This window comes from Chrysochloris asiatica, unplaced genomic scaffold, assembly GCF_000296735.1.
Source record: "Chrysochloris asiatica unplaced genomic scaffold, ChrAsi1.0 scaffold00444, whole genome shotgun sequence".
NCBI classification, from domain to species: domain Eukaryota; kingdom Metazoa; phylum Chordata; class Mammalia; order Afrosoricida; family Chrysochloridae; genus Chrysochloris; species Chrysochloris asiatica.
The window spans coordinates 570,179-583,208 of record NW_006408962.1 but is presented as its reverse complement, the minus strand read 5'-3'; the positions used below and the strand labels follow the sequence as shown (position 1 = coordinate 583,208).

The following is a 13,030-nucleotide window of genomic DNA, read 5'->3' as shown; positions in this document are numbered from 1 at the left end:
AATATATATATTAGGTAATATACATTTCTGAATGTTTTAACTGATATTATTACATGTGGAATTATACCTGACCTCTAGGAGACTAAAATGGGGTAATATGAAAAGGAAACAATGTTGTGAGTGGATGTTATTGGGTTAGGGTATTATAATCCCATAGAAACCTTGGATAAGTTGCATTTTAAGGTTTGTTTATGAGAAATGACCAATGTAAATGACTCTAATCAGCCAAGTAACAGTGTCAAATGTTAAGAATAACTATCAGAAAATAGAGTTAAATGTAAGAACAACTATCAGAAAAAAAATATTTCATCTTACATTTGCAGCAAATCAACAAAACAAGCAAAATAACAGCTATAATTTTATTGATCCTGGTACCACAAATGTATATTATCAAATAAACATAGGGATTTTTATCACAGATGAGTCATCTGGAAAGCATAAAAAAATAAAAAAACAATCCCCAAAAACCACACAAATGTGTACATTTTAAATTAATATACAGTTAAAATACCAAAAAGGAACCAAACAGTTCAATTTCCTACAAAATCTGATCATATTATGATTGCCAATTATACCACAGATGCATAATTCAGTAATTATTCAAATCAATATCACTGAAATTGAAGATGTGGACAACTATGTAATGCACATTATTTTTTTTTGTTAAGCTATACTGACCTAATCATGAAGAAATTGCATAGTATGTCTTACTTTAGTGCCCTGGTAGGGTGCTGTACGATAAGCACTGGAATGGCACCCACAAGGCCAGCAGCTCAAACTCACTAACCACTCTCAGACACCCTGTACAGGGTTACTATGAGTTGGAATGGACTCGAAGGCACATAATAGCAATACCAGTGGTCTTACTTAATGTTACAACTCCCCAGAATTTTCCTCAGGGCTGCCTGTATTTCCTTATTCCGGAGGCTGTAAATGATGGGGTTGAAGAATGGGGTAACCATAGCATAGAACAAGGTTATGACTTTCTGCACTCCAGCAGTGTGTCCAAGTCCTGGGTTCACATACATGACCATAAGGGGACCAAAGAACAGTGATACCACAGTCAAATGAGACCCACAGGTTGAGAAGGCTTTACGTCTCCCAGTGGCTGATGGGACACGCAACACAGCTAATAGAACAAGAGTATAGGATCCAAGGATGAAGATGAAGCTACCTACGATAACTAATGAGCTTTGAATGTAGCAAAACATTTGTATCATTGGTGCAGAGGCACATGCCAATGCAAACAGTGGCCCTGGATCACATACAACATGGTCAATAATGTTTGGACCACAGAAGGTCATCTGAAAGATAAAAATAATAGGGACCAGGAACCATAGAAATCCACAAACCCAGCAGACAATAACTAGTTTAGCACAAAGAGGTCCAGTCATGATAGTGGGGTAGTGCAAGGGATGACAGATAGCAAGATACCTATCAAAAGCCATGACACACAATTGGAAGCATTCAGATGAGCCCAAAGAGAAAAAGAAATAGAATTGGAGGAGGCAACCAGCAACTGAGATGGTCTTTGTCTCTGAGAGAAAGTTTACCAACATCTTGGGGACTGAAGAAGAGACATACCAGATCTCTAGAAAAGAGAAATTCCTTAGGAATATGTACATAGGGATGTGGAGTCGCTGGTCACACCACAATGCACAAACAATGGCCCCATTTCCTGTGATGGTCAGGACATATGTTGTAGTGAAGAGTGAGAAAAGTAGAACCTGAATCTGCCATTCCAAAGAGAAACCTAGGAGGATAAATTCAGTGACTGGACCAAAACTAGAATCTGTCTTGGAGACATTCATTGGGTCAGTAATCTGCAAAGTTAAGAGATACATTATTGTCAGTGATTACCAGTTAAAATGTATTTATTTTTCAGACAAAAGGAAGACAATGGACATGTCATTTGCCAAAATAATAAACCAATTAAAAAGAGAATGTAGTCTATCTTTTTTTGACCATGGTGGTGGTGGTGATGGTGGTGCCGTGGAGTCGGAACCAACTCACAGTGACCCTGTACAGGGTTTCCGAGGCTGTCAATCTTTATGGGAGTAGAACCCCTCAGCTTTCTCCTGAGGAACAGCTGGTAGTTTCGAACTGCTGACCTCAAGGTTTGCAGCCTGATTCGTAACCACTACACTACCAGAGCTCCTTTTTATTTTGACCATATACCCTGAATTTAGGGTACAGCAGATAGGTGTCTGTGTAGAAACAAACTTTTCCCTAATTCTTTACCTCTCCCTTATAATGCTACCTGGATGTTGTTGTTGTTATGTGCAGTGGAGTCAGTTCGGTCTCATAGCGACCCTGTACAGGGTTTCCGAGGCTGTAAATCTTTACGGAAGCAGAAAGCTTCGTCTTTCTCCCGCGGAACAGCTGGTAGTTTCGAACTGCTGACCTTGTGGTTTGCAGTTGGATTTGTAAACACTACGCTACCAGAGCTCCTGTTACCTGGATAGAGCTAGATAAATTTAATTGCATTTTGTAAACTTGTTATTCTGGGGCAAGGATAATCTATGGTAGTTTCAGGCTAGAATTAACACTAAATTAGCACTTAATAAATGTATTCATTTCTTACTTAAAACCATCCTATAATGCAATAGACTCATGAAAGAAGGTCTTAAGTATAATATGACTGTTTACATCTTAGTTAAAGATATTATTTAATCTAACATATAAAGATGCAAAGGAAATGGATATATTTAACAGTAAGTTGACATTAATGCCTTTAAAATAAAACATTTTTTTTTTTGCTGTTGCTGTTAGAATCATACAAATGCAATTCCACATTAATTACTTACCATCATTGCTTTTAAGTTGAAATGTTGCAATATCCTCTGTAGATAACAATGGTTTTAAGTCTATGCTTAATTTTTCAGGTTTGCAGTAATTTGTACAATGAAAGTTAAATTTTGGCATGTGTTTTTTTGATATTTTCCCTTTATTTAGGATTTGTTTTCCTTTATTCTTGTGCAAAATTAAGCAACATTTTTCTACTACTGAAGATGGGTGACAGAAGTCAAATGACTTTCTTTAGACATTAGTAGACATCTTTCATTCCATAGTTTCATGGGAAAGATATCAGAGATGTGAATTCCATGAATTATTTTTGTGATTGGTAATATTCAATGACCTGAGTCCATGCAAGTCACAAGCTCTTTCATTCTGGCAAAAAACACAAAAAATTTCAAAAAGAGTTCTTTCTGCAACCAACTCTTAATTCCATTTTTAAAAGTTTGTTTTAGAAGTAAATGCAAGTATATTTTTGCTTCTTTCACTAACATGTATGTCTTTTGAAAATGCCCTAAGCCAGGACCAGTATCAAATTATCATTAGGGAATTATGGAATGAAAGGGGATGTCAGGAACATCAGCAATGCTCATGAAATAATCACGACTTTGATTTGGACCAAATCTTTAAAGGAGCTGTTTGATAAACCACATGCTTCAGTCTCCAGCTCAAAAGAGAGTTTTATTGCTGCACAAAATGAAGACTGCCCTTTCCCCATCACATGCTCATCTGGGACTTTTCCTCTAAAGCATTAGAAAAGTTTTGCCCCAAGCCAACACATCTTTAAAAAGTTAATGATACTATATGCTCTCTGAGGAATAAGTAAAGAGAAGTGACAACTTTTCCGAGTTATCACTGTTTGCAAATGTCTTGTCCACCTGAAATATTGACTCTAAGAAATATCCAGATGACATAGTTTGAGAATCTGAAAGATGCAGTGCTAGTTCAGAGGTGAAGGTGAGAAACATTTCTAATGTCACTGTTGATGCGTTTGTGAGAAATAATTCTTATTGGCATGGTCCAACATCAGGAGTAAGGGAAGTCTTGCAGGTAGCAGTCTAGCATAACCAAAAGGAGCTCAGTGGAGGGGAAGAACTAGTTTGACCAGCTAGGAACTTTAAAATAAGAATACACCAAGGAAGGAAATAGGGAAAGTTATGGAGACAGGGGGAAACTAACTTTAAATGAGAATGTTCCCAGTAAGGTAACCTTGGGAGGAGATTGTGAATTCCATAATATCCAGTAGAAGGGGAACTGGAGGAGGGACTTTTTCTATACAGGGGAATAAAATTGTGGGCAGTCCATGGGGCGCATCTGCCTGTGCCTACTGGGTTGGGTGCCAGATTTTGCAAAATCAAATAAAGAAAACTTCTCTCCCACTAAAATGAGTACAGATTGGATTATTTGAGCGTTTGTTGGCATCCACAATATTTCTTACAATTTAGTGGATACAGAGGTGATATGTAGAGAGCCAGGTGAGGGAAATGTTGAAGTATAAAACATTGTAGGACATTGACAATAAAATGAGGAGAATTACAAAATGACCTTATAAGAAGGATATTGTTGTTAGGTGTCATTGAGTTGATTTCCACTTATAGTGACCCCATGTGTCAGAGTAATACTGCTCCACATGATTTTCTAGCCTATAATATTTTGGGCCTCACCAGCTGCTCCCTGGTAACCCTATACAGGGTTGTTATGAGTTGGAAGTGACTAGATGACACCTGACAACAATCTGTTGAGAGAGATCGCCGTGTCTTTCTTCTGCAAAGCCACTGGATGGGTTTGAACTGTGAAACTTTTGGTTAGCACACGTACTTAATTGTTGCACTAGCAGGGCTCCTTGTCATGCAGAATTATTTCTATATTAAAGAAAAGGCAAATAGCATTACTATTTAAGTCAAATGATTGAAATACTTCAGCGGAACATGTGGCTTTCCAACTAATATGAGACAGCATTTATTTTCATTGATTAATGGCACTTCCATTTTAAGTTTAAGGCATATAGATTCTACATGGTATAATTATTTCACTCAGAAATGAATGCTCATATGAAGTGTTGTTGCTACGTGCTGTTGAGTTGGTTCTGACTTATGTTGTTGTTGTGAAGTGCCGTCGAGTCTGTTCCTAACCATAGCGACCCAGTCTAGGGTTTCTGAGGAGCAGCTGGTGAGCTTGAACTGCCAACCTTGCAGTTCAAATGGCTTTGCAATCTGGCGCATTAACCCACAGCACCACACCAGGACTCCCGACTCATAGCGAGCTTCAAATAGAAGGAAACACTGCCTAGTCCTTCGCCCTACTCATACATTTGTTACAATTGAGCCCATTGCTGCTCCCATTGTGGTAATTCACCTCATTGGGGGTCTTCCCTTTTTTTCCTGATGCTCCACTTTATCAATCATGATACCCTTTTCCAGGGACTGGTCCCACCTGATAACATTTCCAAAATATGAAAGATGAAATCTCCCCATCCTGCCCTCTAAGGAGCATTTCGTTTATTCTTCTTGCCACATAGATTTGGTTGTTCTTCTGACAGTCCATGGTACTTTCAATATTCTTCTCCAATATCATGATTCAAATGCTTAGGGATTCTTCTATGGTTTTCCTTATTCGTTGTCCAACTTTCACATGCATATGAGGCTTTTGAAAATGTCATGATTTGGGGCAGACACATCTTAGTCCTCAAACTGTTATCTTTGATCTTTCACACTTTAAAATGGTGTTAAGCAGCAGATTTGCCTAATGCAATACGGTGTTTGATTTCTTGACTGCTGCTTCCATGAATGTTGATTGTGGACCAAGCAAAATGAAATCTTTAATAACTGATCTTTTCTCCATTTATTACTTTAGTTTTTGTTTTTTTTTACCTTGAGATGCATTTGATTTCTTCAGTATTTTAAGTTCTTTTCACTTTCTATAATCAAGAGTGTACAAAAAAAAAAGAGTGTATCATTCTTATATCGCAGATTGTTAAAGAATCTTCTTCTGGTCCATTTTTTTTTTTTTTTTTTCATATAGTTCAGCTTCTCAGATTATTTGTTCAGTATACAGATTGAATAAGTTTGATGAAGGTTAAAACCTTCATTAAAAGCACTTTCCTTTTAATCCATTCAGTATCCCCTGGTTCTATTCTAATGATCAACTCTTGGTATATGTATAGGTTCCTCATGAGCATAATTAAGTGTTCTGGATTACTCACTCTTTGCAGTGTTATGTATAGCTTGTCATGATCCACACTGTTGAAAGCTTTTGCATAGTCTTATAGTGTATACCATGTAATTTAAGACAGTTGAAGAGATCAAGTCTTTGTGGACTAGGAACACTGGTCTGTGGATCATAGATTGAGTGATATCTAAAAGCAAATTCCTCACACTGAAAGACTAAGAAAAACAAACATTACTCATATCTTTGTTATCTCTTATTTTGACTACAGCAGTTATTAGAAACTCTGAAAATGTAGCTTTGATTTTATTTCCCCACTGAGAAACTATAAGAGGTTTTCATTATTCACAATATAAATCCTGAAGTTATCCATAAATTGGCTTCAAATTATTTTTTTCTTTATATTTCCACTAATTCCATTTATAGATAAATTGTACATTTATTTTCTGAATAGTTTTCAATTTCTGATATTAACTTATATGTGCTAATTTAGTTTTTAAAAATCATTTTATATCTATATACACATGCAAAACCATCACTTACCTTCAAGAATTATTCTACATGCCATTTAATCCCCCATAATGCTTTCCACAACTCAGCTGTCATTTTGTTGTAGTGTGGTGATTTGTGTGTTGCTGTGATGCAGTACGCTATGCCATTGGTATTTTATATACCAACAGCATCACCCATGATAGACAGGTTTTAGCCAACTTTCTAGACTAAGAGAGAGACAGGCTACTTCTGAATGTTTAGTAACTGAAAATCTTATGAGTACCAGCAGAACATTGTAAGATAAATGAGTGGAAAGTAAGTCCCTCAGGTTGGAAGGCACTCACATTATGACTAGGTTAGAGCTGCCTGCTCAAAGTAGAGTTGAGCATGATGACACAAATGGAGTAAAGCTTTCAGGATCCTCATTTGCTGATGGGGAACAACTGAAAAAGAGTAGAAACGTCTGCAAACATCCATTAATAATTGTAGCATGGAATGTACAATGTATGAATCTAGAAAAATTGTAAGTTGTCAAAATGAAATAAGATGCATACAGATTGACATTCTAGGGTTTAGTGAGCTGAAATGGACTGATATCCACCATTTTAAATCTGACAATCCTATGGTTTACTATCCTGGGAATGAAAAATTGAAGAGGAATGGCATTATATTCATCCTCAAAAAAGAGGTTTCAAGATTCATCTTGAAGTATAATTTTGTTTGTGTTTGGATAATGTCTATGCACCTACAAGGAAGACCAGTTAATACCACTGTTATTTAAATTAACACACCAACCACTAAAGTCAGTGCTGACAAAATTGAATAATTCTAACAACTCTTCAGTCTGAAATTGATAAAAATGTAATCAAGATGTATTGAGAATTACTGGTGATTGGAATGTGGATGCTGGAAACAAAGAGGAAAGATCAGTAGTTGGAAAATACCATTTTGGTAATAATAATGATGCTGGAGATCCCATGACAGAATTTTGCAAGACTTATTCACTTCAAATACTTTTTAAAAACAATATAAAAGGCAGCTATACAAATGGACCTCACCCGATGGAATACACACGATAACTACATCTGAGGAAAAAAATGGTGGAAATGTTTAATATCATCAATCAAAACAAATCCAGGGGCGACTGTGGAACAGACCATCAATATCTCATATGCAAGTTCAGGCTGAAGCTGAAGACAACTAAAACAAGTCCATGGGCCAAATATGACCATGAACATGTCCCATCTGAATTTACAGACCATCTCAAGAACAGATTTGATGCATAAGACACGAATGTCCAAAGACCAGAGAGTTGTGAGATGGTGTCAAGAAAATTATACAGATAGAAAGCAAATTCTATTAAAAAGACAGATTAAAAAAGACCAAAAGGGATTTCAAAAGAGACTTTGAAACTTGCTCTACAGCATAGAAATGCTAAATCTAATGTGAGAAATATGAAAGTAAAAGAGGTGAACAGAAAATTCCAAAGGGCAGCTCTAAAAAACAGAGTAAAGTACAATAACAAAATGAACAAAGACCTAGAGTAGGAAACCAAAAATGATGAACACACTCAGGAGTTCTCAAGCTGAAAGTACTGAAGAAAAATTTCATCCTTGACTTGCAATATTGAATGTTCACAATGGACTGTGAACCACAAAGCATTTCAAACCCACTAGTTGCTCCTTGGGAACCTTATATATGGTTGGTATGACCGACTGGATGGCACTTACAACAATTACATGGACAAGATATTTCATGATTCTTAAAGCATCAAAAGGAGATAGAAGGCATCCAGAGAGTTACTATACCAAAAAGATATGGTTGATGTTCAACCATTTTAAGAGGTAACATATGATCAGGAATGCATTGTACTTAAGAAATATGTCGAAGCTGCCCTTATAGAAATGGCAAAAAAAAAACAAACCCAAGGCACTAATAATTGATAAAATAGAACTAGAAATATTTCAATGAACTGATGCAGCACTGGAGTGCTCACTCATTTATGCCTAGAAATTTGGAACACTGTTACCTGGCCAACCAATTGCAAGAGATCCATATATTTATCCATTCCAAAGAGAGGTGACCCAATGGTATGCATTAACCATCACATGTAAAATTTTGCTGAGGAGAGTTAAAACACTGCTGTATTGCTGTATATTGTAAAACACAGGGAACTGCCAGAAATTCAAGCTGGATTCAGAAGAGGATGTGAACTGAGGTATACCATTTTTGATGTCAGATGGCTCTTGACTGGAAGCAGAGACTATGAGAAAGATGTTGATTTGTGATTTATTGACTGTACTAAGGCTTTAACACTGGATCATGGCAAGTGATTGTGAAGAATGGTTATTCCAGAACACTTAATAGTGTTTATGAAGAACCTGTACACAGACCAAAAGGCAGTCATTTGAACAGAAGTGGACACTGAATGGTTTAAAAACAGGAAAGGAGTGTCATTCTTATTTCTTCCCAGCGACATTTCTGTGGCTAGTCTGCTAACTTGGAGAATCAGCTTGGAAATATAGGGGAGCCGTCTTCCTGGTGGGGAACTGTAGGACGAGCATTCAACCATAAGGTCAGTTTGAATAGCAAAGTCAGAAACTCTACACAGGGTCACTATGAGTCGAAATCAACTTGATGGCACTTAACAACAACAATTTCCTGAGGGTAGTCCTGGTGTGGCACTGAATGTTAATGTACTAGGCTGCAAGGATAGTTTGAACCGTAAGGTCAGCAGTCCAAGCTCACCAGCTGCTTCTCATAAACCTTATATAGGATCACTATGAGACGGAACTGACTCGATGACACTTAATAACAACAACATCCTGAGGGGCAACCTGGGACTGATTGATTAGTGACCCAGCCTTATGCCATTCCGATGGACAATTCCCAAGGATCCCAATGGAATCAAATCCCAGTTGATTACAGTATGTTGTCTTCATTCCTTATTCCTCCTTCCTGGAACCTTTATCCAATAAACCACTTGTAAATAAATCCTTGCCTCAGACTTTTCTTTTAGGGAAACCTCAACCATGACACCACTACTTGTATGCCATTTTGGCATACTATGGCGCCTTTTATGTTGTTGCAATACTGGAAGCTATGCTACCAGTAGTTTAAATATCAGCAGGGTTACCCATAGTGGACAGGTTGTAGCTGAGCCATCAGACTAACACAGACTAGGAAGAAGGAGAGGCAGATCACTTTAAATGATTAGCCATGAAAGCCTTATGAACAACAGTGGAACACTGTCAGTTAAAGTACCAGAAGATGAAAACCTATGAACAGCAGTAGAACATTGTCAGATATATGGCTGGAAGATGAGCCTTGCAGGTTGGAAGGCACTCAAAATACGACTGCCTCCTCAAAGTAGAGTTGACCATTAATGACATGGATGCAACATATAATTTGGGATATTCATTTGTTGATGGGAAACTAAAATGCATGAAATGACTGCAAACATCTATTAATAATTGGAAGATGGAATGTACAAAGTATGAATTGAGGAAAATTGGAAGTTGCCAAAAATGAAATGGAACTCATAAAGACCAATATTCTTGGCATTGTTGTTTTTGTTGAGTGATGTCCAGTCAGTTCCAACTCATAATAACCCAGTATAGAGTTTCCAAGGAGCAGCTGGTGGGTGTGAACTGCCAACTTTGTTAGCAGCCCAGCTACAACACTACATCAGGTCTCAGCCTAGGCATTAATGAACTGAAATGGACTGGTATTATTAATTTTTGAATCAGACAATCATGTGGTTTATTATTCTGGGAATGACAAATGGAAGAGGAATGGCATAGCATTCATTATCAAAAAGAGCCTTTCTGAATCTTTCATGATTTACAATTCTGTCAGTGACAGGATAATATCCATACACCTTTAAGGAATACCTGTTAATACAACTTATATTCAAATTTATGCATCTAACACTTAAGTCAGTGGTGATAAAATTGAAGAATTCTACCAACTTCTTCTATCTGAAATTGATCCAACATGCAATAAAAATGACAATTACTGGTGACTGGAATGTGAAAATTGAAAATAAAGTGTAAGGAAGATTAGTTTGGAAAATATGGCCTATGTGATAGAAATGATGCTGGAGATCACATGATATAATTTTTCAAGACCAATGACTTACTCATTGCAGATACCTTTTAATTAATGACCAAAGACAAGAAGAGTTATTAATACCATCAAGAACACCATAGAGGAAGAAATAAAAAAATAATTTAAAAAACAAGAAAGTAAGAAAAGATCTAAATGAATTAAGAAACTAAGAAACCAATCCTTGGTCATAGAGAAGCTAAGGTGAATGGCAGAAATGAGGAAGTAAAAGTGCTGAACAGAAAACTGCACAGGGTAGATCGAGAAGACAAAGTGAAATATTATAATGAAATGTGCAAAGACCTGGAGTTAGAAAACCGATAGTGAAGAACACTCTCAGCATTTCTGAGGCTGAAGACACTGAAGAAAAATTCAAGCCTTGACTCATAATATTGAACCATTTTCTGGACCAAATTTTGAATGATGAAGAAAGCATCTAAAGAAGATGGAAGGAATATACAGAGTCACTGTACCAAAAAGAAATGGTCGGTGTCCAATCATTTAATGAGGCAGCATATGATGAAGAAATGTTGGTAATGAAGGAAGAAATACAAACTGCACTGAAGACATTGGCAAAAAACATGTCTCCAGGGATTGATGGAATGCAAATTGAAATCTTTCAACAAATGATACAGCCTTGAAGGAGATTATTCATCTATGCAAAGGAATTCAGAAGATAGCTACCTAGCCAACTGATTGGAAGAGATCCATATTTGTATCTATTCCAAAGAGAGATGACTAAATGAAATGCGGAAATCATTGGACAATATAATTAATATCACATGCAAATAACATTTTGCTGAAGATAATTTAAAAATGACTCTAAGTGTACATTGACATGGAAGTACTAGAAATTCCAGCTTGATTCAGAGGAGAACATGGAATGAGAGATATAATTGCTACCATCAAATGGATCCTGGATGAAAGCAGAGAATAGCAGAAAGATCTTTAGTTGTACTTTATTGACTATGCAAAGACTTTTGACTCTGTGAATCATAGCAAAGTATGGAAGAATAGATATGCTACTGCAAAGAATATATATGCCAGAACACTTAATAGTGCTCATGAGGAACCTATACATGACCAAGAGGCAGTAATTCAAACAGAACAAGGGTTTCCTGAATGGTTCAAAATCAAGAAACATATTTGTCAGGATTGTATATTTCAACCATATGTATCCAATGTGATGCTGAATAAATGATTCAGGAAGCTGGATTATATGCAGAAGAACATGGTATCAGGACTGGAGGAAGACTAACAACCTGCGATATGTAGGTGATACAACCTTGCTTGCTGGAAGCTAAGAGGACTTAAAAATGCTTACTGATGAAGATCAACGAGTACAGCCTTCAGCACAAAAATCCTCATTGTATTATTTATCAAAAAAGAACATAATGATAAATGGAGAATAAATTGTAGCTGTCAAAGACTTCATTTTTCTTGGAACGACAATCAATTCTCATGGAAGAAGTAATCAAGAAACCAAACTGTATTTCATTAGACAAATCCGATGTACAAGATCCCTTTAAAGCATTCAAGAGTAAAGAAGTCAGTTTGAGGACTAAGGTGTGTCTGACCCAAGCTATAGTGTTTTCAGTAGCCTCAAATGAATGTGATATTTGGACAATATATAAGGCAGATGTTAGAAGAATTGATGCATTTGAATTGTGGTATTGGAGAAATATATTGAAAGACCTTGGACTACAGGAAGAACAAACAAATCAAGTACAGCCAAAATGCTCCTCAGAGGACAGAATGATGAGACTATGTCTTTGAAATGTTATCAGGATGGAACAATCCCTGGAGAAGGACATCATTCTTGGTACAGTGGTGATATAGGATAAGCCCTGGACAGCATGTTTGGTTTGAACTGAAAGGCAGTCAGTTTGACTCACCAGTTGTTCCTTGGGGACCCTATACAGGGTGGCTATGAGTTAAAATTGACTTGATGGAAATTAACCCCCCACACACAAAGTAGAGGCTCAGCGAAAAAGGGCAAGTCCCCGAACAAGATGGATTGGCATAGTGGCAACCTCAATGGGCTCAAATGTAACAGTTCTTGAGATGATGTCACAGTACCAGGCAGTGTTTCATTCTTTGGTGTATAAAGTCACTGTGAGTTGGAACTGACTCAAGGGCACCTAACAACAATTCCTAATTTGTTCTTTCTCCTTAATGTAGCGGTTATGAAACAATGTGCTAATCTCAGTTTGAAAGTACCAGCTGTTCTGTAAGAGAAACATGAGGCTTTATGCTCCCGTAAAGATTTGCAGCCTCTGAGATGCTATGCAAGGTCACTATGAGACAGAATTGGCTCTATGGCACACTGCCACCTTTCCATGGATACAGTTTGGCTTTGGTAAAATGTCATATATAAATTTATAGTGTTAGGTCACTAAGTTAACACTATGGAAATGGGGTTATAGGAAGAAACAACTAAACAGCTAGTGACTGCAAAACTGTACTCATT

The 13,030-nt window shown here is 36.9% G+C and overlaps 1 protein-coding gene across 1 annotated transcript; it reads right to left on the bottom strand.

Moving 5' to 3' along the window:
* Positions 1–863: 863 nt before the first annotated feature.
* Positions 864–1,844, bottom strand: LOC102824836 (olfactory receptor 11H12-like). Its single transcript, XM_006877163.1, has one exon. The coding sequence runs from the start codon at positions 1,842–1,844 to the stop codon at positions 864–866; it is 981 nt and encodes a 326-aa protein (XP_006877225.1).
* Between the last annotated feature and the right edge of the window lie 11,186 nt (positions 1,845–13,030).

Coding starts and splice junctions, on each gene's coding strand:
- LOC102824836 (XM_006877163.1), bottom strand. CDS start 1,844: ATGTATCTCTTAACTTTGCAGATTACTGACCCAATGAATGTCTCCAAG.